Source organism: Delphinus delphis, chromosome 7 (genome assembly GCF_949987515.2).
Source record: "Delphinus delphis chromosome 7, mDelDel1.2, whole genome shotgun sequence".
Classification (NCBI taxonomy): Eukaryota; Metazoa; Chordata; class Mammalia; order Artiodactyla; family Delphinidae; genus Delphinus; species Delphinus delphis.
This window is the reverse complement of record NC_082689.1, coordinates 94,505,912-94,533,454: the sequence shown is the minus strand read 5'-3', so window position 1 is coordinate 94,533,454 and position 27,543 is coordinate 94,505,912. Positions and strand designations below refer to the sequence as shown.

The 27,543-nt window shown below is 47.5% G+C and overlaps 1 protein-coding gene across 3 annotated transcripts in view; it reads right to left on the bottom strand.

Moving 5' to 3' along the window:
• Window positions 1–27,543, bottom strand: part of TMEM163 (transmembrane protein 163) — a 253,221-nt gene that overhangs the window by 2,677 nt on the left and 223,001 nt on the right. For all 3 annotated transcript variants that reach the window (XM_060016913.1, XM_060016911.1, XM_060016912.1), the window contains exon 6: window positions 7,395–7,506. In XM_060016913.1, the coding sequence (XP_059872896.1) occupies window positions 7,395–7,506 (112 nt within the window). The remainder of the gene's footprint in view (window positions 1–7,394; window positions 7,507–27,543) is intronic.

Below are 27,543 nucleotides of genomic sequence, written 5' to 3'. Positions count from 1 at the left end.
GATTCTTCACTCTCCAGGAAAGAAATGCATAGACTAGCATTAGCTACCTGGTTGCAGAAAGGGCAATCCAACCAGAACTGGAGCTAACAGACGTGGATCACCGTCTCCTTTCACACACGTCACCTCAGTGGGTCCCCACGACTGAGGCATCGCACTTCCAGTCTACCTGTGGATTTTCCAAGGCCACGTGGGAAGGGAATGGTTTAGAGGGGCACCTGGGGTCTCGCCGTGCTGCGAGCCACAAGGCTCCTCGCCTGCCCCAGCATAACTGGGGCCTGAGAGCAGCTGCAGGTCCACGCTGCCCGGTGGTCCTCTGGCAGCTGCCCATGCAGGCCAGTAACCTCTCCGACAGCAGGCCTGCTCCGTTCCCTGGCAACTCCACCTGGGTAAAGGCGCCATGCTTCTGCTGAATAACCTTAAATGCATTCACTGTGGGCTGCACCACTGCGGGGGTGTGGGGTGTTCTAAATGAAGAGCAGAGGGACAGGAAGAAGAGTGTAGGGTAGAGATGACTTAGGCCAAGCCCTTTCTCAGGATCCACGGGGTTCACCTCAACAGGCGGCCCCCTCAGCAATGGGACCGAGATGACGCTGGGCCTGCAAGGACATCTCACTGCCTGTTGCCTCACACCCTCAAATCTCCATCGTCTCCTCACTCCAGGCCTCAGCTGAGGACTCGGCCTTGTACTTCTTCGAGCACACAGGTTCAGACACCAACACCTCATCTTCGCAACACCAAGTCCACCGCCCGCCTATGCCTGCTGCCCTCACATACTCAGCTGCTTCTCCAGTTACTGCCATTCCTATATAAGACTGGCACCTTCATCCCTGTCCACTGAAGGGCTTTGCTCTTGAATTTCTTCTCCCTCTCCTGGGTCACTCCCACTGGGATAAGTCTTAGCATCATCACCCACCTCCACCTCCTTCCTGGACCCACCACGATCCCCATTCACTACCGCCCTTCGCAAAACTCCCTGGAGAGCTGGCTACCCCATCACACCTCCCATTCTCTCTTCGCCCCGTCCCACTCAGGTCCCTCCCTCCCCCCAGCGCTGCCCTGGTCCTGGATGGCTCCCAGCTGCCACAGGCCATGCTTAACGCCTCGTCCTCACTGGACGCCCTCCTAATAAGAACACGTCCCTTCAGCCTCAAGGGACGCCGCGCTCTGCTGCTTTCCCGCTCTGCACCCTCGCTGGTCCTTCTCAGTCCCGTTTGCTAGACCCTCCTCCTGGGGCCCATCTGCATGCCTGCCTTAGTCCCCTGAACACTTCCTCCGCCTATATTCTCCGGCCAGGTTCTCACCTCCATCCCATAAGCCCGCATCTCCCTAGCTCTCTTTCGTCCTGACCTTTCCCCTCAGCTGCAGACATATAAGCATCTCAAACTGAACACGCTCAGGGCAAAAACTGCTGCCTCCCAACGACTCACCCTCCGGCCACCCTCTCTCTAAACAGCGCCCCCGTCCACCTAGCTGCCGAAGCCAAACATCTAGGAGCCCAGCCTGGACCTCTCTCACATCCCGAATCGCGTCCACACATCAAGTCATTCTTGCCACCTGTCAGCCCCCAAACGCGCCCCCCCGGTCTAACCCCTTCCCGCTGCCCCTCCTGCCCGCATCCCCCATCCTCTCCACGAGTCCCCTCGCGGCAGCCAGACTGACCTCTGTAGCGAACAGCAGCCCGGTTCTGAAAACCATCCAGACTCTTCACGCCGGCGAGTCCTGCGGTGACCAGCCCCTCCCTCCTCAGCTGCACCAGGCCTGCCGGTCCGCTCCTCGGCCCCCCCCTCCGGCCGTGCCGCTGCCTGCAGCCGCCGGCCCCAGCCTCCCCCGCAGGCCTCCGCCGGCGGACCCCTCGTCCTGGGCCTCCCACGCTGCCTCCCCAGCCTGGACTCAGAGCCCCTAAGGCCGTCCCTCCTTCCCTCAGCCACACCCTCCTACCGGCACGCCCTTGCTGCTGCTTCGCGGTTCTCCGTAACAAGACATTTTTACCATTTTTCTCTTTGCAGACATCCCTCTTTCCCACCAGAAATGTCCGCGTAAGGACAGGAGTTTTGTGTCTCTCCTTGCTCTGCTCCAAGTCCCAGCACAGGGGCTGGCACTCCTCGGGGACTCGATTGATTGCTGCATTAAATACTGAGTTAACGGAGGGGGGGAGGGGGGAGGGGAAGGCATGGACATGGCCTTAGCCGTGGACTCCCACCGGCCGGGCTGGGCCGTCCCGAGGGAGAGAGGAAGCCACCGCTGCCCAGGCTCTGGGGGGCTCCCTGCCGAGGCGGGCCTGCGGCTACAGCTCTGGGGAGACAGCCCCCCGAGAGGCGGACGATTTACCCCTGAACTTCAGGGTGTGGTCTGGGGCCCCCTGGAGAGCCAAACTTCTCCAGTCGCTTCCCGAGGCTCTCCACAAGGTTCACACCCGGCGGAGCCTTCCAACCCAGTTTCACCTCAATACAGGTGACATGGGTTAGCAAAGGCAAACCCCTCCACCTTCCTGCCACCGGGGACCATATCCTCCAGAGGCCAGTCCAGGGAACTGGGTGGAGAGAGCGGCCGGGACTTGCTGGGAGCCTGCGGCGGGTGAGGGCTATTCCAGGCGGGGCCTCCACCTGCCCCGCTGTGTCTACCTGGGGATCCCGACCCACCGTCCGCAGGGAGCACTTGTACCCCTCCCCCAAGGCCTCCACTGCAGACAGCAGACCTGACGAAGAGCTTTCTCTGGGTGCCCTGTGGGTACCGGGAGGGCAGGGCTGGCATCAGCTTCACCTGAGATGTGTCCCACCAGTTCCAGGTCCCAAGGCCAAATCTCTAAGCCTTCCACCTTCGACCGACAGGAGACAGGCGCCCTTCCCCGTGCTACGTCCTGGCCTCTCCTCAGGGCCGCCCGGGGACAAGGCTGCAACCCAGGCCCCTGTGGTGTTAGTTTCCGTGGCTCCTCCAGGCTCGCTCACCTCTAGACGATGGGGAAAAGCAGTCAGCGTGCTCCCCTTCTCTGTTGGCCGTGCGGCTCATGTAGCTGACTCCACTCCGCCCTTGTCACCGCAGAGTCTCTACCAGCTCCTCGCACGCAGAGCGCTTTGGAGCTCCCCACTCTCTGTCCTGCCCATGGTTTCGGCCTCTGCATATCACACCCTCAATTCTGCTTCCATCTCTCCCCAAGGAGGGGGACGGTGAGCCCACTCTGAGACGGGGGAGGCCGTATTTCTCTCCTGTCTCCTGATACATCAGGATCATCAAGATACTTCCCCTCTCCCATTAGTAGAGGCTGGCATTTACCCTCTTGCGTCTGGCTGTCCCTCGAATCTCCCTGTTCTTTTTAACAAGTGGAATCAGACCAGTCCTCTTAAAAGAAGTCTCTGCAGCCCACGCCTTTTCGCAGAAGGCCACCAAAAACGTCCACAGAGACCACTACCCTGTCAAGGGGCTACCTGGGCTGGAGTTTACCTCTCAGGCATCAAGTTGGGGGAACTTTGTTTTCGGGGGTGGCTACAGGAAAATGGCAGAGACGAGCTAGAGATGGCTGCTGCCGCAGGGCAGACTGGAGTCCTTCATTCTTCTTTCTCCGTCTTTGTCGTGGGTACCAGTGGGCCCCCGGGGCCCCCAGAGAAGCCCGGAGGAGCTCAGAAAGGCTGCAGAGGGTGGGAGGTTCCCCCAGACAGCCACTAGATGCCCACTCACTGCACCAAGTCACCGGGCTCTGCCAGCCCAGGACCTACCAGCCTCTCCTTTCCACAGTGGGGGGACCCACCCACCCCATGCAGACTCCGGATGGTTCACAGCTGGTGGAACTTTCACCCTGTTCACCCACACCTTCCAGGAGTCTCTGACCTGCTCCGCTCTGCCCACCTGTGGTTGTGACGGAGCCTGACTCATTTCAGCTGCACCTCTTATGAGCCTGTGCGGGGACACTGGAAACGGCACACCCGGACTGGGGGACGACTCCGTACCCACCCTGCGGCCTCCTTCAGAATTTCAGAGGCTTCCTAGCGGCAGCTACTCCCCAGGAAGGACACTGAGCCCACAGGCCACCCATCTTCCTAACGAGGCACACAAGGCCGCATCGGTCACTCACCTCTGAGCCGCTGTCCGCACCCCACCCAGGCCCACATGCTTGTTCCATCTGCCTGTTAAAGCCAGGGCTCTTGCCAAAAATAAACGCCGTCATCATCTTAGAAAACAAAACAATGTCTCAGGCGATCTTGATTAGAGGCTCTAACAGTCTGGCGTTGACGACTAGACAAGAATCTGTGCGATGAAGCACCTATTCATTGTATGCAGGAAATTCTGATTCAAAGTCGTTCACGTACTTGAAATCCACCACAGACTCCTGATACGTCAGAGCAGTCAACCCAGGCCCCTCAGCTCGGGTTTCCGGCTGTCCTGCGGGCAGCGCTGGAGCCCGGCTGCTGGCCCCTTGTTCAGAACTCCCCCCGGGTACCCTTCCACAACCTTCCTCTGTCTGATTTGTAGTATTAACTTGCCTGGCCCCCTGCCCTGGGCCAGACCAACAGTAACGGCAGGCATGGCTCCCAAAGCCCAGCCGGCCCCCGACCTCCCCACGTGAGGGAAGAACAGAGAGCAGATACTTACAGAGGGTTCCCTACTTCTGCTCATCAATGAATGAGGAAAATCGGGATCCCAGACAAGGCAATTCGCAGGAGGCTGTAATTACTGCCGCCTATTTAGCTGACACTCCCACCAAGCGGGGGACTGCAGAGTGTGACAACCATGACCCCTGATGGCGGGGAGGGGGCCCTCATGGGTGACAGGCTAGGGGACCGGGGTGCTGCCTCAGGTCTCTGCAATAGCGCCCCCTGTCTTGCTCTGCCGGTCTGTCTCTCCTCAACCTCCACAGCCAATTCATCCCCGAGCCCTGCCCATGTTATAAATATCGCCCACCCTTCCTCCATTCCCCCATATCTCCCCCTCCCGGACCCAGGCCACCACCCCGAGAGCTCCCCAGAGACCTCTCCCCTCCCTGAGGCCTCTCCGCTCTGTTCTCTACCTTGATGGCCACAAGTCTCTTCTAAAAACATCCATCATGTCACCTCGTCTGTTTAAACATTTAGCAAAACATCCAAAATCCCACGCTTGACCTAACGTGCTGATTGGTCCGCCCTCGCCCACTCGTCGGGGCCCCTCATATCTTCCCTTCCTAACTCTCCCCCCGCAGATGCCCCAGGCTCCCTCCCAACTCAACTTCCTCTGCCGGAGGAGTGCCTGTCCCCGGCTTTCCGCCTGTCGGTGGAACAGTTTTCACTTAAACCACCCACTTCTCTTCGTAATGACCCCTCTCCCTGGGTCAAGACTGGGACGGAAGTACTGCTTATGCAGGTGGATGGTTTTGTATGTGAAAATGATGACATCAGGAGTTATTTCATTAGAAAACACATACTTCTCATCAGGGGCTTCTCTTACACCACACAACATGGCGGGACGTTAGAACGAGTGAAGCCTAAATAGAAACAGCATCTGGAACGCCTATAAGGCGTTCGGTGAAGTCACCGGTCGAGGGAGGGGCACCCACTGTTCTGAGAAGAAGGAGGTCAAGCCCCGTGGTCATGGGTAGGGAGGGGACAGGGCCTCCTGCCTGGCGGCCTGGGAGGAAGGCGTGACTGCTGGGTCCACATTCAGGCTCCCGGCCCAGTGTCTCGGCTGCAGTCACCTGAATACAGAAAGTGCTGATATCTGTAAGTCAGAGGGGTTCTCTGACTTACGGGATCAACTCAGGGCAGACAGAGGAGCGCCTGCTGGGTACTCACCACCCGGAGCCCCGAAAACTGTGCTGACTGGTGCAGCTTCCCCCAGGCCTGCCTTCCCGTCCCTCGTGTGCAAGGTAAAGAGACTTCGAAAGGAAGGAACAGAACACGTCGCTGGAGATTCAAGGTCCAGCCAGACCTCTGCTCTGTTCAGGCCTAAAGGGTGCAGGCAGAGCTGTGCCCCTCAGAGCAACAGAAAAGAACCTGGAAGGTGGCTGGAGAACCCACACCCAAACTCCTGGTTACTGCTCTCAGCCCAAGGCCGCCTGTGCTCTCATCCCTAAAAAAAGCAGGATTCCACAGCCAAAAGAGGCGTTTTCTTTTCCAGCTTAAAAAACACCAGACCACAGAAATCACACGGAGTGAACACTTCTCCCCCAGTCCTGGAAGCATCACTTTGACCTCCTGCCTGCCTGCCCCACCGTGCAGAAGTCCAGCTCCACACACGGCAGGGCATCAGCACAGGATCAGGAGTCCAAGTCCACACCGTGTCACCAAGCTCATCACTTGGGAGGGAAGAGCCCTCTGACCGCCGTCCGCCCTGTCCTCAACGGATAACAGCTACCCACACGTGACTGCGCCCACGTATTGCACATAGGAGAGAACCCTGAGAATCTGAGGAGGAGGGAGCAGTGCTTTCCTTAAGAAAGAAATCATGGGAATTCCCTGGCGGTCCAGTGCTTAGGATGCAGCACTTTCACTGCTGGGACCCGGGTTCAATCCCTAGCTGGGGAACTAAGATCTCACAGGCTGTGCAGTGCGGGGTGGGGGGGGGGGGAGAGAAGGGAAGGGAAGGGAAGGGAAGGGAGAGGAGGAAAGAAGGAAGGAAGGAAGAAAGAAAATCCTAACGATCTCTGCCCTACTTCGTGCAGGCACATCCACCGACCCACCAGCTTTTACCCTTGGACCTCCCACCCCAGGGCGCAGGGGCTCAGGTCGCTACTCCCGACCCCCAGAAACTTCACACGCTCCAGGATAAAGAAAAAGAGGACAGGCAGGCAGTAGCATCCATCATGTTTCTAGTTTGCATGCCAGCACTAGTTTGCAAAAACACGGAAACGTGCGTTTTCTACTTTCACACATCCTTCTCTGTCAGCCCAGAGGCCACGCGGGAAGCTCCTCCTGGCCCACAGGACGCAGAGGGACACCTCCGCCTGGTTTGGGTCTTGAGCAGAGAACACATGGCTCATTTCCCTGGCAAAGCCCTGGTCACTGCAACTTGAACTCCCAGGTAAGCGTTTCACTAGCTGGAGGGGGAAATGGGCGTGGAGCGTTCACCAAGGAAACCTGCAGAGAATCCAGGGAAAACATTTACTTTTTATTTGGAGCAATGCACATCAAATGCAAGGCTCTGGGAAGCCCTTTGTGCTCCATGATTAAGAGCCTGGGGAGCCCTGAGCCACCCTGGTAGGAGGTGCCGGTGGAGGTGATTCAAGAAGAGTGTATTCAATTCCTAGGGCACAAGACATCTGCCCTGACAGGAAACCCTGAGAATCACTAAACAGCCTGGGTGGAGGGGAGGGCAGTGAGGAACAGATTCCGAATTGTTGAGCTCTTCTGCGAGACGAGCAGCGAAACGTGACTCAAACAGCACCTCCCCTCAATGTGAGCTCAGCCCCTAGACACACTGGCCTTACTCACCATCGGTTATGAGGGCTCTGCTGGTCAGAACCTTCCCCAGCATGAACTTCAGCACAGCCAGGATGCTGCAAAGGATCCCACTTAAAATGGAGACGCTGAACAGGAAATCATCCTAGAAGAGAAAGTTCCAGATTTCAACAGTTCAGCTCAGGTGAGAGCAGATTGCAAGCCACTGGCCTTTGTTCCCAGAACAAATCATCACTGGTGTACGCTGCCACCAGGTGGGGGTATATTGCTTGTTTTTATACCTCAGTTACCTGTGTCGCCGGGAATCAAAAAGATGATCAAAAACGAATAATCCAAACTTACATTTCCTTAGAAACCGATTACATACTTCTTTTCCTGTAGGAGATTCCCCTTCCCGCTATTCTGCCAAAATGGTGGCAATCACCGATCAATAACGGAGTTGGTCAAATGCTAAACACAGTGACTTCTGTGTCGAGTTTTCCATGGAGAAGTCAAAAAGCAGCTGACTGCGAAGTCTGGAACGTGTAAGTGCACCACTGGCCTAAGAGCAGAGCCGGCTGAACTTGCCATGGGGTCCATCGTGGCTGGAGCTACTTACAACCATATTTTTTCCTTAACCTCGCACAAGCAACTGGAAGTTCATCTATAGCCTTCAAGGTGGGAAAAGGTATCTAAAAATAAAGTCTGCTATTGATGTTATCTTAGCACTTCCTATAAGTCGTTAGCTTACCTCTGCAAGCAAAGGCATGCGTCCCATATGCAAAAGCGAGTAGCCGTATATCTAGCCCATAGGGCCTCTCAGCTTCGGGCTCCCAGGCATCACTCCCATGAAACACAGCCTCCAGAGTCCCCACTATTAAAATGCCACTGCCAGCAAAAATCTCATAAAGCATCACATACACTCAGAGAAATAGGATTCCCTACGCTGTTGATTAATCAAATAACAGAACGCTGGTAAGAGGGAAGACAGCCTGTTTCCCCGGGTTCAACACTCAGCAAAGTGACCTGAAAAATCACCTTGCTGGAAACAGGGTATCTGCAAAACATCAAAGCATCTCCCCCAAGGGAACTAAGATCCCACATGCCACACGGTGCAGCAAAAACACAAAAACGAAAAGCACCTCCTCCACAGCACTGATCAACGGTGGTTGGTTTTAACAGATGTCCACAAATCCTGTGCTACTCCCTCCCCAAAAGGCCCAGCTTAATTCCCTCCTCCACCGAGCGTCGTGGCTAACAAACAGAATACAGAAAAGAGGAAAGCAGTGACTTTACAGGGGGGAGACCCAGTAAGTGATCAAGACGAGCATGACCATGCATAAGTGATGCTGCTACCATGTGCCTGCAGACGGCATGGGACGTGAAGAAGAAGGCCTCTGGGTGTTCTGCCCCGAACCCATAACCTCAGTTGAAGCGTGAAAAACCATCACACAAACCCATGCTGAGGACAGTCTACAAAACACCTGAGCACTACTTCTCACACACGTCAAGGTCATGAAATTTCAAGGTCGTGAAAGACAAGGAACCACCGAGAAATTGTCACAGATCGGAGGCTAAGGAGATGTGAGGACGAAATGCCACAGAAACAGAAAAGGTCATTACATGGGAAAGCCGGAGAAATCAGCGCAGAGGCTGGAGTTGTGTTAGTACTGTTGTCATTCCCTAGTTTAGGTAATGGTACCCTGGTTATCTGCGTGAGACGTTAACCTTACGGGAGGCTGGAGGAAGGGAATATGGGGCCCCTCTGTAATGTCTTTGTAACGGACGTATAAATCTGAAATTATTTCCAATTTTGAAGTTTTTAAAAACAATCACCTCACTGAAGTTTCACTTCCTCAAATGACCAGTAAGGACTGTGCCAGACCTGGCCTCTGGACGGATCCCCAGTCCCTGCTGGTGCATGAGGTTAATGCACCAGGGGCCACGGGGGCGGGCGGCGGGGAAGGACCCCCCAATCCAAGCTCTCTTCGTGCAGAAACTCAGTCTAATTATGGGAGAGGGTGCCCATAAGAAAAAAAGGCAAACATGATTAAGGAATCAAGTACCAATATAGACCCAGATGCAGATAAGATTCAAAAAGCCTAAGTTGGTGGCACTTCCCTGGTGGCACAGTGGCTAAGATTCCACGCTCCCAATGCAGGGGGCCTGGGTTCAATCCCTGGTCAGGGAACTAGATCCCACAAACATGCCGCAACTAAGAGTCCGCATGCCGCAACTTAGGAGTCTGCCTGCAGCAACTAAGAACTGGTGCAACCAAATTAATTAATTTTTTTAAAATAAAAAGCCTAAGTTGGGAGACTGAGGCAGTCCATTAAATACTGTGAGGCCCCAGATTGAGAAGGTGAATTCTCACTTTGCTCACCCCATGCCTAAAGCCTTTCTGGCTTCCCCCGATCTGTTGGCAAAGCCCTCATCCCTACATGTTCAGAGATAGAGAAAGGCTGTGTTCACCCCATCCAGGTCCCAGGGAGCTGGGGGTTGAGGTTCCACTCCCACCCCCAGATGCACCTTGAGAGGAGCCAGCATGGCTTTGCTGGTCCTCCCCTGGGTCTGCTAACCGGGGAGCAAACTGCTGAACGGGGGCTTGGCTGACAAAGGGCAGTGACCCGCCAGCAGATCTTTGCTCAAATCTAGACTTCATTGCTTACTAGGGAAACAAACCCAAGCTCTCAAATCTCAATCCTCTCTTCCATAAAGAGCAGTGTGATACCCACAGCCTCCGGCAGGCAGCGGATGTGCGATAAATTGTAGCAACTGTTATTAAAGGCCCCAAACGCAGTACCCACACACTCACTTATTGCACCAAACAGCCACGCTAGGTGCTAATGGTGAGCCCCAAAGTATGGGAAGCATCGCTATAAAAGAAACCATAGGGACTTTATTACCTAGAAAGAAGCACACATGGTGCAATGTAAAAAAAACGTAAGAGAAACTATGATTGGGGTCCACAGTGGCTTATCAAGGGCGAAGCGGTGTTTGGAACCCATCCTTCACCTTAGAGAAGCCTCCCATGGACTGGAATCCCGGAGGAACGGGAGATGGGGTTTCTGATGTAATCAAGTATAACAGAAGTATTGTATGATAGTTAAAGGCACCGGAGCAGAAGCCTCACTTAATAACTGTGTGACTCTGGGCAAGTCACAGAACCTCCCCCCATCTCCTCCTCCGTTCACGCATCTGTAAAATGCAAAAAAAGAAGAGACCTGCCACCCCTGGTAGCTGTGTAGTATCCACAGGGATCAGCAGGAACTATGTTTCCTGGAATTCCCTTGCTAGGTGTTTCCAAGTCACACTCGGCCACCAGAGACACCTGTGTGAGATTCAGAAGGTGGAGGTGAAGTGGCGGCCCCTCGTCCCTGAAGGCAGGTACAGGGCACCAGGTGCTGTCGTGCACGTGTTGTTGATCCACTGGGTCGGCCTGGGGGTGGGGTAGAAACCAGGCCCTCAGCTCTGCCAGCTCCCACTGGATCCCCTCCTCCAGCTTCTCTGAGTCCTGAGCCAGACATGTGTGCAGCTTCATGACACAGGCTTCTTCTGCAGGTCACCCCTGTCACCGAGGCTGAGACCGTGAGGGGCAGATGTGGATTCAGGCCACTTTCAGGGTCCCAAGTTTTCCTGCAGTGCTTCCCTCCTGCCAGGGAGCCCTGCTGAGTTCAGGCCCAGATTCCGGAGCAGCAGCTCCCGTCATCCTGCACGGCCCCATCCCTGCAACAATGCCCTGTCCTCACCACTTAGAGAGGTTCCGCTACGCTGCTCGAGCCTCACATACTCCTCCGTAAGGATGTTCCAAAGTGCTCCAAAGGTGCCTGGCACAGAGTAAATGATATATTTAAATATGCAGAAGCCAACATGCAAAACTCAGGTTTTTTCTATCTGTGGATTATTCCTAGCAACCACAGTCTGCTCCCAGGATCAGCTCTGAAGGAACATTTGCCTTCCCCAAGTCTGGAAAAACAGAGACTGTGGCCACCTTGAAGCCTCATCCAGGCTTTGCTCACCATTGCTGTGCTGATCTGCTTCAGAAAAAATAAACCCTGAAGAAGGACCCACGGAGGACCTGGGCTGGCACAGACCTGCCAACGCCCTTGCCCAAAAACAGCTTTCAACATCCTAGAACTCTGCTGTGATTTTCCCACCCAGAGCCCACCTGGCTCTCCTCTCTCCACACAGCCACCACATCTACTGTTAGCATGAGCATAATGTCACAGAGAAGTAGTCATCAGCCTGCTCAAGACATCAGTCTTTGCTATGGACTCTTTGTGCCCTCCCCAAATGCACTATGTTGAATTCCTAACCCTCACTGTGATGGTATTTAGAGATGGAGATGAGGGAGGGGGCCCTCATGGTGGTATTAGTGCCCTTATAATGAGAGGAATAGATTTCTCTCTCTCTCTCTCTCTCCACCTACACACATTGAGGAAAGGTCAGGTGAGGTCACGGTGAGAAGGCAGCTGTCTGACCCAAGGACAGATCCCTCACCAACACTGACTCTGCTGGCACCTTGATCTTGGAGTTGCGTTCTCCAGAAACATGACAAATAAAAGCCACCCAGTCTATGGTATTTTGTTATGGCATCCTGAGCTAAGACAGTCCTGAGTGACAAGGAGCTTCTGAGAGGATTCCTTCCCGAGAGTCAGGAAGACAGAGCAGACCTGGCTGAGGATGAGAAATTGCAACCCGAGTAGGTTTGCACCACCGGTAGCTTCTCTCAAAGTGCAGCCACACCTGTCATGTCCCACATAATCCTCATAGCCCAGTCAAGCAGACATCTGAAAGGTGTAGAAACAGATGCAGAGAGGTTAAATGACTTGCCCAGGGTCACTCAGCTAATGGCAGGACCTAGATTTGTTCCTGGCTGTAATCTGTACCAAGATGCCTCAACCATGGCCTCCTAAACAGCTCTAACATTGCTGAATGTGAACCCTGTAAAAACAGATGGACAGGCATTTCCTCCTTAGGTATTCTGTTTCCACCATTACCTATGCTGGGCCCCTGTGATTTCTCACAACTGGATCTTTATTGAATGGATAGAAGATCAGGGCAAAAAGGTTAAGACAACTAGCCACTCACTCAGAAGCCCAGGATAACTGCATATTAAACTGCATATTAAAGGTAAATGCTTCTGTAAATCACATCCATTCTGGCAAGCTTCTTTATGACCTTGTAGTGGTGAAGGCCTTTATAACCATCACAAAGCCATAAAAGACTGATATATTTCACTACATGGAAAACTAAAACATATGCACAGGATAGGTTATATACAAATACAAACTAGGAAAAATGTTATCACAAAGGGTTAGTCTCCCTAATACAGAGAGCTCTTAGAAATCCAAAAGAAAAAGATTAAAAAACTAATAGAAAATGGGCAAGGGACATGGGCAAAAATAAAACAAATTTTAAACATATGAAAGATGCCTAAGCACACTCATAAAAGAAACAAAAACCAAAACTACACCAAGAGGGGCTTCCCTGGTGGCGCAGTGGTTAAGAATCCGCCTGCCAATGTAGAGGACACGAGTTCGAGCCCTGGTCCGGAAAGATCCCACATGAGGAGCAACTAAGCCTGTGTGCCACAACTACTGAGCCTGCGTTCTGGAGCCCGCAAGCCACAACTACTCAGCCCGTGCGCCTAGAGCCCGTGCTCCGGAACAAGAGAAGCCACCGCCGTGAGAAGCCTGCGCACTGCAATGAAGAGTAGCCCCCGCTCACCGCAACTACAGAAAGCCCATGCGCAGCAACAAAGATCCAACATGGTCAAAAATAAATAAATTTATTAAAGAGAAAAAAAAAAGCGACACCAAGATACCATATTTCCTCACACCAAAAGTATTAAACACTTTCACTCCTAGAAAGACACCATCCAAGTAATGAAGGAAAGTCACAGACCGGGGGAAAAAAATTTGCAAACACATTTGCTAAAGGATTTCTATCCAAAATATATTAAGAATTTCTACAACTCAATAAGAAGAAAAAAGATGACTCAATTTTTTCTTTAATGAGCAAAAGATCTGAACAAACACTTCACCAAAGAAGATACATGACTAGCAAATAAGCACATGAAAAGATAGCAACATCCTTAGTCAACAGGGAAATGTAAACCAAAACCACTATGAGATACTGCTACATACCCATTAGAATCAGTAAAACTAAAGAGAGAATACAGATTACGGTAAGGATTTGGAACAACTGGAATTCTCCTGTACTGCGGGAATGAGTATAAAATGGTACAGCCACTTTGTAAAAGAGACCGGCCAGTCCTTAGAAAGTTAAATATGGACTTACCATAGGACCCAGAAATTCTACTTCTTGGTATTTATCCAAGAGAAACAAAAACATAAGTCCACACAAAACCCTGCACACCACTGTTCTTACCTACCATTTTCATAGCATCGAAAAACTGGAAACAGTCTAAATGTCCAACAAGTGGTGGATAGATGAACTGTGAAACAGCCATGCGATGGAATACTACTCAGCAACGAAAAAGAGTGAACTAGTGCTGCATTCAGCAAGAACACGGCTGCACTTGAAAAGCATCAAGTGAAAGAAAGCAGACGCAAGAGACTCAACAGTTCATGATTTCATTTCTATTACATTCTAGAAAGGAAAACCATGCTGACAGAAAGCAGATCAGCCGTTGGGGAGAAGAGGTAATTGATGACTGCAAAAGTGCCTGATGGAACTTTTTTGGAGAGACAGAAACATTCTCTATCTTCAAGGTGGTGGTAGTTCTGTATAAACATCTATCAAAACCCATCAAATTGTATGGCTGGAATTTTACTGCATGTACATTAACATCTCAATAAAGCTAATTTTTAAATTTATCTTTTATTTTTTTAATTTTTTAAAGTTTTTATTGAATTTGTTACAATATTGCTTCTGTTTTATGTTTCTGGTTTTTTGGCCACAAGCACGTGGGATCTTAGCTCCCCGACCAGGGATTGAACCCACACCCCCTGCACTGGAAGGCGAAGTCTTAAACCACTGGACCGCCAGGGAAGTCCCAAAGCTAACTTTAAAAAAAAATCAATTTATCTCAGGGAACCCCCAGGTGATGACCCCTAATATTTACATAACTCAGCTTATGCACATTATTACAAGGGACTTAATGTCCATTGTCATACTGTGAGGCAGAGGACAGAGATCACAGCATGGTCACTATAAATATTAGATCAGAGGCTTGACAGGTCAGTGGTGGAACATGGACCCAGGTGGGCTGCCGTCGAGTCTCATGAATTTCCTCTACTGCTGTATTTCCACTGTCTGGGTGGATAAACACTTCCTTTAATAGACTCATCTCGAGTGTTTCCTCTTCTATTAAGCATTTCTTGACAACGCTTCCACTCCATGCCCCCCTGAACCATGTCCTTTCTTCTGGTTCTGACACCTGCCCTTCCTTCACTGTCTCCCTCTCCTGTGAGCTCACTGAGAGGAGAGGTCCTTTCTCATCCACTATGCCCAATGCAATAAAAAAATATATATATCTGTGATATGGAATGCTACACTGCACAGAGACACCAAAATCATAATCAGCAAAGTCTTTCACAGGCAGTTTTAATGGATGCTGCAGAAATGTTTATCCACACAGCTGTCCGTCACCTTGACCCTCTGTGGAAGTAGGGAGCTTAAGGTTAAAAATCTAACTGGGTAAATGCATTCCTAGGGTGGTGGGAGAGGGGAGGGTAGAGGGTTAAGCTGGCTGGTTTTCCCATGATCAAATGGGATGCTGGAATGTACCCTGGAGTGGGAAGAAACACTACCCCAGAGACGGTTCTTGAGCACCAGCTGTGTCCCTGGACTTCTGGACGGAAGCAGGACATCAGTGCAGCAAGGCCGATATTCTGCGACGCCAGGAGGATCCTGGGTTGACAGATCCTCACGGCCGCACTCACGCTCCAGGATGCCACACATGAGCTGGGTCTGAACACACCCCTCTGCTCCCTGCAGCCAGGGCTGTGGGACACGAGGGCTCGACGGTGACCGCCCTCCCCATTCCCGTCTCCAGGGCTGCTGAGCGCCTCCTGTCCTTCTGGGCAATAGCCCGTGACCCCCAACCCAAACTTTAGGACAGCTGAGGAGAAGGCCCCTCAGCCCGCTCTCAACATGGCCTCTCCCTTCCAGACAGCATAGGATGAAGGCCAAAGGTCAGTCCATCTAAGTGGCATGTCTTTTCCAAGAGCCAGTAATGCCTTAACTCTGTAATGTTTTAACTTTGTTGATCCCCAAATGTGAGAAGCAACACCTTGACTCAGTGGAATAAATCACTTAGAGAGAAATTCCAGGAACCTGATAGACCCCTGGGGTATAAAAAGCTCTCCACCCCAAATTCTCTGGGCTGTGCCAAGACTAGTCCTGTGTCACCTAAGAGATCAGGTCCTGGAGACATGCCCCCTCCCCAGGCCCCCAGCATCACCACCACCAGCCCCCCAGATCTGGCCCAGCACCAGACAAGAGAGAGCATACCTTCTGTATGAACATGAAGTGATCTTAATTAAAATCGTAGAGTATTAGAACTACAAAAGAGCCTAGAGATCATGTAACCCATGCTGCAGGTGGGGCAGCTGAGGCTCAGGTAGAGCAGGTGGCTCCCCCAGGACAGCAGAGGCTCCCACCCATTCTCCACCCCCTCCTGAGCAGCCTGGCACCACCAACCCCTTCTAATTCTCTAAGCCCAGGCTGGACACAGGGCTAATTTTAGGATTCAAAGGCAATCAGGGCAGAGCTGATAAAACCGGATCCAGGGAGGATCCCTGTACTGACATGGGACATTGGTTCTTACACACTAGCTCAGGAGACCTGGTCAGCCAGATCTGGGCCTCGCTCAGCTTTTTCCCAGGAGGATGTAGGGCCCCTGCACTGCCCCACACACAGTCTGGTGACCTGGCAGATGAGGGTCACTGTGACCTGATGGTCACATAAGGTCATAAGATGACGATCTTTTCCAGCTCCATTCAGTGAAGCCAAACCCAACTAAACTCACTGGATGAAGCTGACCCTTCTGCCCTCACCTTACCGCTCTCCCCTTCTCTCACTCGGCTCCAGCCACCCCAGCCTCCTCCCTGCTCCTCAAACACGTTGAGCATGCTCCTGCCTCAGGGCCTTTGCACATGCTGTTTCTACTCACTCCCATACCTCTGTCATATCACTGCTCAAATATCACCTTCTCAGTGAGACGGTCCCTGACTAATAATCCTTCCCCTATAGTCTGATTGTTATTTTTTTTAATAGCGCTTTTCACATTCAAACACATATTGGCTCTTTAAATTTAAAATTACAGTAAGTCCCCTATATACGAACCTTCAAGTCGCAAACTTTCAAAGATGCAAACGTGGAGCTTCCTAATGAAGACCTGATGGCCCTGGAGGCCCAGAGAAAGGATGAAGAGAGACAGGAAGAAGAAGAAGTAACTGAAGAACCAAAGAGATACATGACGTAGGAAACGGCAAGGGGATTTTCTTTATTTGAGGAAGCACTGTTAGTTTCTGAGGCTCAGGACCTGAACGTAGAACGGTACACGAAGGTTGCAGCAGCTGTTCAGAATGCAATCCAGTGTTAGTGTGTCATCTATGATGAGAAAAAAAGAGCTACTACCCAGACATCACTGGATCGTTTTTTCAAGAGGGTAGATAGAATTGAATCCAGCAAGGAGCCAGAACCCATGCCATCAACGTCAGGCGTTGAGTGAAATGGCAGCTTGCCCTCCGTCTCCTGTTGCTGACGATCCTTCAGCTCTACCATCTCCCACTCCTCTCCCTCCTCCAGTCAGTAACTCTTCTCGCCTGTTCACTCGATGCCAGTCCCTGGATGCCAGCTGTTGTACTGTACTGCTGTACTTTTCAAGGTACTGTACTGTAAGATTAAAATGTTTTATTTTTTGTGTTTGCTTTTTATGTATTATTTGTGTGAAAAGTATTATAAACCTTTTCAGTACACTACTATATATAGCCAATTGTGTTAGTTGGGTACCTAGGCTAACTTTGTTGGACTTACGAACAAATTGGACTTGCGAACACCCTCTTGGAATGGAACTCGTTCGTATGTAGGGGACTTACTGTAATAAAACGGAAAACTCATTTGACTAGCCACATTCCAAGTGCTCAAAAGCCACACAGGGCTATTGGCTGTCATACTGGAGAGTGCAGATTTAGACCGCTGCCAGCACCACAGAAAGTTTTGTTGGACAGTGCTGATTTAGAAACAGGTTGGACTGAACTGGAATAAAGTAGTAAGTGGCTAGCAAACGGTCTAGACAAGGAGCAAATAGAGTTTATGACCTGGCAAATGGTCAAAAAGTAGCCAAGGAGACCACACCTCGAGTTCAGCCATCACAGGGCTACAGTTTATCACAATTGACTCCCTGTCTCCAAAAGGCACCTAGGGATTCAATTTTGACTTAATTGTTATATACTTTTTATTGAGGTGTAATTAACATGATAAAATGTGCAAGTTAGACATTCAATTTGATGAATTCTGTCAATGGTAACACCCATTTAAACACTGCCCCAAACAAAATGTCTAGGGACATTTCCAGTACCCTAGAAAGTTCCTTCATGTCCCTTGCTCCACCTCCTGCAACCACTTTCTGACTTCAATCATCAGAGATTTAGTCTATTCTTGTATTTTATATAAATGGAATCTATAGTATGTGTTGTTTTCTCTGCTTCTTTTGTCAACATGTTTTTGAGACTCGTCCCTGTTGCTGTAGGTATCAACAGTGTGTTCTGCATTGTTGAGTCTTATTCCGGTGATTATTTTCACATAAAAGGTTTTTTTAATAATTCAATCTATATGCCCCCTGTTGACACCAGGCTTTTTTCTTTAGGTTCCCAATAAAGATAGACAGTTGTTGACACAAGGAACAAGCAAAGACACAGGAAGGAGTCTGATGGGGTCTGACCCTCTCCCCTTACATAGGAAACCACCTGCCACCAGGAGAGCTGAACCTTTGGGTCAAAATATCAGGGTGGCGTGAACTCAGGTGGAGAACTACTAGAACCACCTCTTCCATCAGCATCTGAGAGCAGCCTCCAAAAAGGCCAGTCCCACCACTGACCAAGATCATGGCTTCCAGGATGTCCCAATGCAACTTTCCAACCCCTTCACAAGTGGCTGGGCTAAAATAGAACCTCACCCACTCTCCTTGCATGTTTGTGTTCCCCAAAATGTCCTATTTGAAGCACTAATCCCCAGTGTGATGGTGTTTAGAGGTGGGGCCTTTGGGAGGTAATTAGGTCACGAGGGTGGGGCCCTCATGATGGGATTAGTGCCCCTGTAAGGACAGACAGAAGAGAAAGGATCTCTTTCTCTGCCACGTGAGGACACCGCAAGAAGGGCGGCCCTCTGTGAGCCAGGAGGAGAGCTCTTGCCAAACACCAAATCTGCTGACACCTTGTTCTCGGACTCTCCAGCCTCCAGAATTGTGAGAAACAGATGTTTGCTCTTAAAGTCACTGAGTCTACGATATTTTGTTACAGCAGCTAGAAAAGACTAAGGCACCTCCACCATCTCTTCCACCAATACCCTGTACATCAAAATAGAAGTGGGGGGTGTGAATTAACACCTGTAAATCCAACTCATCTTCTGACGATCCCTGTTTCTGGAAGGCCAGCTGCCAGCAGCAGTTTCTAACATTGCAACACTGAGTTTCTCGGTGCCCCCTGCCAACACCCCCGTTTCCCCATACAGCCTCATCTTAAAGCCTTCTGACTCACAGTGCTGCTCACAGAAAAATCTCTGGTAGCACTGACTTTTCTGCAGTGCCACTTATCACCTCCTATACTAAGCTTATTCCTTATCATAGGTGACACTATTGGTGGCAATTCCAGGTCCCAGGGAGCTGTGGCCACTAACACCAGCCAGAGGTCACGTCTGAACATACAACTTGCCCATTCCCCCAGAGACCAACACTCTCCCTTTTCATAAGCTGTGTGACAGCTTGTGGGGGAATGTGGAGGCTCGCTCACTTGCTACGTCTGCAAAAAAATTTTTTAAAAGGCGTCCTTTGCTTTCCTAATGAGGACAAATTCTAAACCATTCTGACACTACATGTTATAGAATTACCCAGGGAAATACGAATGCTGGCTGAATAAGAAATGTGCATTGATTTATGACCCCAGGTGAAATGAAAAGTCACTCTCAGCCTCAGATCTTTTCATCACCCCCTTCCCTGCCCCACCCCCACAGATGAGAAAAGCTGGCAGATGTGGAGGAAATGACACCGAGCAGGAGCCCGCAATTTCCCCTGGTTATTAAATTATACTGACAAATTGCCATGGAGTCACATTAAGTGACTTCACAATTTTTAAATTAGCATCGAACCATTCTGATGTTGGGAGGGTCAAGAGTTGGTGTTTAGATAATCAGGTTTAGTAGCCAGGAGGTTCTGCAGCTGGTGGACATGGGGGTCACTGGCGGGACTTACAGACAGACTGGGAGCCCCAGTCCCTAGCGGGTCTTGGCCACACTGGCCAACCTGACCGTGGAGTCCCTGCAAAGTCTTGTGAAGGAAGCAGATGCCCGGCTCCACAGGCGCCAGGATGCTGAGGTAGGCAGGATCACAGGATGAAGGAGAGGAGGGACAGGCAGCATCAGCTGAGGCACTACGACTGCCTCGGTGACAAGAAGGGACTTTGAAGTGCTTGGCTGCCACTCCCAGACACAGCCTGGCTTCTAAGTGAAGCATCCGTCTGACTGCTCTGTTCTCATACAAGATAGGAGCGCAAGGCTCATTGGGGCACTAACACTCTCACCTCTGGACATGGCCACGGAATCTAAGAGGAGCCATCCTACGGAAACCAATTATATTAGCAGACACTTACTAAGATATAAAACAAACACTGTGCTTTAATAATATAAGTGCTTCTAAATTAATGTATTTAATAGCAGATCTAATAAGTACAGTGATTTTAAGTCGTGATAAGCACAAAAGATATTTTAAAATATCTGCCAAAACCAATCTTAGATAAAAAACAAATCTGATTTTTATTGGTGACAAAGTCACAACTACGCTAATATGACAACTGTGGCTTGTTGCCTAATTTTATGATGGAAGAAAATGCTAAATTTCCGATAGCGGTTAAATCAAAATAAAAACACAACTTCTTTCTAATTAGAGTTCATGAATCCCCTAAATTCCATCCATGGATTCAAATACCAGGTTACAAACCCCAGTCCTTGAATTAAAATCACATATGATTGGGGCTTCCCTGGTGGCACAGTGGTTGAGAGTCTGCCTGCCGATGCAGGGGACACGGGTTCGTGCCCCGGTCTGGGAAGATCCCACATGCCGTGGAGCAGCTGGGCCCGTGAGCCATGGCCGCTGAGCCTGCGCGTCCGGAGCCTGTGCTCCACAACAGTGAGAGGCCTGCGTACCGCCAAAAAAAAAAAAAAAAAAATCACATATGACAAAACTCACCCACACACAATCATGAGTATACTCTTCTTAAGTATAATCAGACAGCCAATAATCACTAGAATTTGGGGAAGCCATTTGTGAACAGAAGAAAACTGTTAAAAATTATCGTAACTGTCATCAGAGATAGGAGACATTGCACCTGTCATACAAGAAAAGGATGTTTTGAAAAGAACATATAAATTTAAAACTTCTTAGAACTTAAAAGTATAATAACAGAAATTAACAACTTAACAAAAGCATCAGAAGATAAGGTTGAGGGAATCTCTCAGGAAGTAGAACAAAAACACAATAAAAATAAAATATAGGAGACAAAGAAAAGAAAATTAGAAAACAAGTCCAACATTTGAAGTAATAGAAAGCCTAAAAATACAGAACAGAGAAAACAATAGCAAAAAAACAAAAATCATTAATAATAAAATAATTTAAAAAAATTTCCCAGGACTGAAGGATGAGTTACAGAATTAAAGGGTCTGAGGGCCTAGCACAATACATGAAAAAAGAAATCCTCACCAAGGCTAATACTAACTGTAAACTTTCAGAACACTGAGGACAAACAGAAGATCTTACAAGCTTACTGAGAGGAAAAACAGTGCTGTGGGAAAAAAGGGGGGTTGGATAATTTGTTATTAGAATAGCGGTAAACTTCTCAAAAGCAACACTTAGAAATTAAAAGACAGTGGATTCGTGCCTTCAAAATTCAAAGAGTAAACTCAGGACAACTACCGAATAAAGTGTGAGGATAGAATACCAATATTTTCAGACATTCAAAGTCTAAAAAAAAAATTAAAAACTGCCTTCCCTGTATCTGTTCTTAGGAAGCTACTGCAGGATGTGCTCCTCCAAAACAATGGAGTAAACCATGAAAGATGACAACATGAGATTCAATAAGATATGACCCAAGAGAAAAGTAAAATGAATCTCCAGGATTACAATAAATGGATCCCAAGATGGCAACTGTGGAGGAGACCCAGAGTCTGCATGTGTGTGTGTGTGTAATTTATATTACATATTCATTTATTAGTATCAGGGAACACAAAATGTAATGCACTAAAGGGAAAAGCAAATCACTCAAGACTATAGGGCTCAGCTACTAATAACATTTACCATCATAATAACAATGTTGAATATCGATCCAACAAAAATAACAATGTAAATATACTGGGTAGTTATTGGGCAATGGCAATGGTTAAAGGGACACCCAGCGTGGGAAGTCAAGAAATCATGACTATAACTGAGAAAGCAAGAAGGAGCAACATATGTACATTAGAGATGTGGAAGTTGAAAGGAGTTATAAATGATTGCCTCTGGGAAGGGGGTTATTTTTTATGAGTCTTATAGAATAATTGACTATTTAGGTTATAAACACATACAGCTTGGATAAAAATTAAAACTCAACGTAAAGAAAATATTTCAGAGCAGTAATTTCTGAGTGTATTAGCCAGAGAAAAAGAACTAGTAGGACATAGATATTAAGAGATGTATTGCCAAAGCTACAATGAGGTATCACTTCACACCGGTCAGAATGGCCATCATCAAAGTCTACAAATAATAAATGCTGGGGAGGAAGTGGAGAAAAGGGACCCTTCCTACACTGTTGGTAAATTGGTGCAGCCACTGTGGAAAAACAGTATGGAGGTTACTCAAAAAACTAAAAATAGAATTGCCATATGATCCAGCAATCCCACTCCTGGGATCTATCCAGAAAAGACAAAAACTCTAATTTGAAAAGACACATGCACCCCAATGTTTACAGCAGCACTATTTACAATAGTCAAGACATGGAAGCAACCGAAGTATCCATCGAGAGATGAATGGATAAGGAAGATGTAGTATGTGTATGTACACACACACACACACACACACACACACACACACAATGGAATATTACTCAGCAATAAAAAGGAATGAAATAATGCCATTTGCAGCAAAGTGGATGGACCTACAGATTACCATACTAAGTGGAGTAAGTCAGACAGAGAAAGACAAATATTATATATTATCAATTATATGTGGAATCTAAAAAATAATACAAATGAATTTACTTACAAACAGAAACAGTCTCACAGACAGAAAACAAACTTTTGGTTACCAAAGGGGAAATGATGGGGGCAGGAGGAGAGATAAACAGGAGTTTGGAATTTAAAAAAAGAAACAGATGTGTTGCAAAGAATTGGCTTATGTGATTAAGGGCTGGCTAGGCAAGTCCCAGATCCACAGGGCCAAGCAGAAGGGCAGGCTGGGACTCTAAGGCAGAATTTCTTCTTCCTCAGGGAAGCCTCAGCATTGCTCTTTTTTTTTTTTCTTAAAATGATTTTTTTTGAGGTGGACTATTTTTAAAGTCTTTATTGAATTTGTTACAATACTGCTTCTCTTTAACGTTTTGGTGTTTGGGCCGCAAGGCATGTGGGATCTTAGCTCCCTGACCAAGGATCGAACCCACACCCCCTGCACTGGAAGGCGAAGTCTTAACCACTGGACCGCCAGGGAAGAAGTCCCATCAGAATTGCTCTTAATGCCTTTCAACTGACTGGATCAAACCCACCCAGATTATCAAGGATAATCCCCTTAAAGTCAACTGATAATAGGTGTTAATCGCATCCACAAAATTCTTTCACAGCAACACCTACATGAGTGTTTGATTGAACGACTGGGGACTACAGCCTCACCAGTTGACACATGAAATTGACCATCACACTAGGTAACACACTCACGCTCCGGACCAGGTCCATCAGATGGTTACCCTAAGAGCACTCATTGGTGGGCAACCACTAAAGAACCTGAATTGTTCCTCACACTTATAAATACTGGGGCTACAGCAGAGGTTGTTACTGACACAGTTTACACAGGAGAGTGTGGTTTATGCCAGAATCTGAAAGCTTCTTAACACCTAAAAGAGACAATGTGGAAAAATGCCGCACACAGCACCCTTCCGAGCAAACTGACTTTGCTAGGTCCTCACATAAATGAATATTTTGTCTCTCTCATAGTTTGAGAACAAAAAAGAAAAACGATATGCCAAAAGCAAAACCTAAAAAGGAAAACTAAACAAACATGAAATTCACTTACCCGCCCCCTAAAACTGAGTGTGAACAAAATAAAGATGAGAGCTTAATGAACTAGAAAGAAAATCCACTCGATCTACAGAATCAGAAGCAGGTTTTTTTAAAAAATAAATAGAACTTTTGGCAAGCTAGCTTCAGAGACAAAAAGAGCATCAATAAACACTAGTAATAAAAGAGGGCCCATAAGTACTGATGCATTAGAGATTTTTAAATCATATGAGAGTAATATGAGCAACTTTAATGCAATAAATTTGAAAGCCTAAATAAAATGGGCAATTTTCTAGAAAAACAAATTTTGAAAAATGTTCCAAAAACATAAACTATAAAATATTTGAGATGGTGAGAAAAAAGCCTCAATAATAATAATAATGATCATAATAATAGAAGCAGCAAACACCTATTGTAGGACTGTTGGACACTTTTTAAAATGCTTTTTATGTGCATTAACTGAGTTAAGCGTTACAACTCTGTGAGCGAGGCACTAATGTTATGTTTATTTTACACATGAGAAAACTGGAACCAAAGAGGAAAGTAACTGGTCCCAGTGTGACAGCTAATTCATGCAGGCGGTCTGGCCCCAGAGTTCACTATTTTAACAAACAACATCCTTCACAGTCTCTCCAAAGGGCAGCAGCCCCAGGTTTGAGTTCTATTAAAACTTAAATGAACAAGTAATTCCTACATTACAACCAGTACTCCAAAGCACAGAAAAAGAAGAAAAGCTTACGTAACCCATTACATGTGATACACAAGGACAGGGGCTTTAGACCCATGTCACTTATGAGCATAGATGCAAAAATCCTAAATGAAATAGTAAGTGGAAACCAGCAATGGAATAATATAATAATACTATCCGGCCAAGCAGGGTTTATTTGAAAATGCAAGGATGACTTAATATTAGACTATTGATTAATTAAAATATGAACATGTTAAAGAAAAGAAATATCTCAGAATACACAGAAAAATTACTCAAAATTCCACACATATTTGTGATTTAAAAAAAAAACCCTCCTAGCAAAACAGAAATGGAGCCATCACTCCAAAATCAGCAGCAAACCATTCAATATTGTACTAAAGATCTTGGCTAAGCAACAAGACAAGAAAAAAAGAAAAATGTTACAATTGGAAGGGAGAAGCTGTCATTATATAATATATCCTGTTACAGCTGGAAGGGAGAAACTGTCATCATATAATATATCCAAAATAATCAACCGAAAAACAAAACTAATTTTTACAAGTCGGCAAGGTTACAGGCTAACAAAATCTATATTCAAACATCATTACCTCTTTTATGCAGTAATAATTTAGAAAATGAAATATATATAAAGCAACAGAACTCAAAAACTATACAGGAATATAGCCCTAACAAAAATGTCTAAGGTCCGTATGGAGAAGATTATAAAACTTCATTACAGGACATAAAGGAAAACCTGAATGGAGAAAGATGAAATGGAGGGGAGGATTAAATAGCTTAAAAAAGCCAGTTCTCTCAAAATTAATGAACTGAAAGCAACTCACACAATACTTCAAGAGGATTTTTCATTACAGTTGTCAAGCTGACTTTGAAATTCATAAGAAGTACTAGAAATGCAACATTAGTCAAAACCACTTTGAAAACCCTAGAAAAGAGGGTGACCAAACGTTAAGACTTACTGTAATTACAGAAATTCTAAAAGTATGACACTAGAACGGAATGAACCAAAAGATCCACGGAACAGAACCTCAAGTACAAAGGCGGCCACACACCCACGGGAATTTGGCGTATGATGGTTGTAGCCTTTGAAATCGTGATGGGAACGTAGTATAATCACCTGAGGGTGGGAAAAAAAAAAAATCAACAAAATTGGATGTCTACCTGATACCAAACACAAAAATAAATTCTAGATGAGCTGAAGGTCTAATTGTAAAGTCTAATTTCTTACATGCACGAAAAGAAAGTAAGAAGATAAAGGCCTATATCTTTATGGCATCAGGGTGGTAAGGTATTCTTTTTTTTTTTCTTAAGCAACATGTAAGTTTTATTACCATTAAAGTTGATGTTGGAGAACATGGCTTAGATGTGCTGCAAAACTGGTTTCCAGATCTGATCTCCATAAATAGACCGACAGGAAAAGCACAGGTCTTCCCAGGGGAGGAAGAGCCTTTGTATCAAATGACCAAAGGTTAAGAGAACTTGTGCTCTCTGCAGACAGACAGATCTCAAAGAGAGATAGGGAGAGGCCCTTCTCCCCAATACATCAATCAGATAAGAAAGCAACTTCTTTCCTGGGGAAGAGTGAAAGAAAGGGCAGAGACAGGCCAAGATTATTTTAATAGATGATTCTTTCATAAGAAAGGAAATAGCAGGAATGAGAAATAACCATTTATCCTAAAAAAAAACCTAATGCAGACTCTCAGCTTGTGTTACTGGAGGATTATGCATAAACCAACAGATGGATGGGTGGATGGATGAATGGATGGATGGATGGATGGATGGATGGGTGGATTTATTTATTTATTCATTCATCCACTCATTTATTCGCATTCATGTACTATCATTATCTAATTCACAGGAGTAAAAGCACTCTTAACCCCCTACCTTCTCCAGGGAAACACAACCACCACAACCCCTTAAAGGAAAGGATTGATAAATTTCATTACACCAAAATGGAAGGCTGGGGCAAGGGGTTACTTCTAAAATTATTTGCAACTTGTATATGACAAGACTGATACCCAGAACATATAAATAACTCCTAAGAACCAATAAGAAAAGGACAACAGAGAAATGGGCAAAGTAGCAGCTTATAAAAGAGGAAACACAAACGACAAAATAAATGATTTTTTAAGTATAATCAACTTCACCAAAAATCAAGGGAAAGCAAACAAAATGAAATACCGTTTCTCACCCATTAGACTGAAAAACTGTGATAAGTTGCAAGATATCAAATATGGTGACACTCGGAGAACGTAAACTGGTACAGCCACAGTGAAGGGCAAATTGGCAGTATTTATTAAAATACGTGCACCTTCTACTATCCAAAAATTCCTCTCCAAGACGTTACCCTCTGGAAACACCATCTGCCCACACTACATATTACCATGATAGTACAGCAAGGTTCATTCGAACAGTTTTGATATAGTGAAAAAGCTGGAAACAACCCAATGTCCATCAACAGGAGAGGGGTTAAAGGTACATGAATTTATATCATGGGCAATTAACATCATAAATAGTCTAGATTTAAACAACATGTTGATTTTAAAAGTTGCAGTGTGATATATACAATATCCATCGATGTAATAACACATACAATATTGGATTTCCTATGGATATAAATATGTATCACAAAAATTTAGGGTGATGGTCAAAGGAGTCATATATATGGGCTGCCTCACCTGTGCATCACCTATTCACATACATCACTAGCACCACAGCACAGAGAGGACTCTAGACTATAAATGGGAAGGGGGGTGGGTCTGTTTGGAATAAGCCCTCCTTGCAAGCGATGCTTCTCCCACAGGGGTGAAGGACATCCGTGGCGAGGTCCCAGGCAATCTCTGTTTGCAGTGCCTTGAAAGATGAGCTCCTCCTGGTTACAATCTTTTCCTAAGTGTGGTTCTAGCCTGTCACCTGGTAGGGCCAGAGGCGTCATGCGTGCAACACATTTACTGAGTTTCTGCTACACGGCAAACCCTATCAGGTGCTGGGAGAACAGCAAGGCTAAATCCTCAG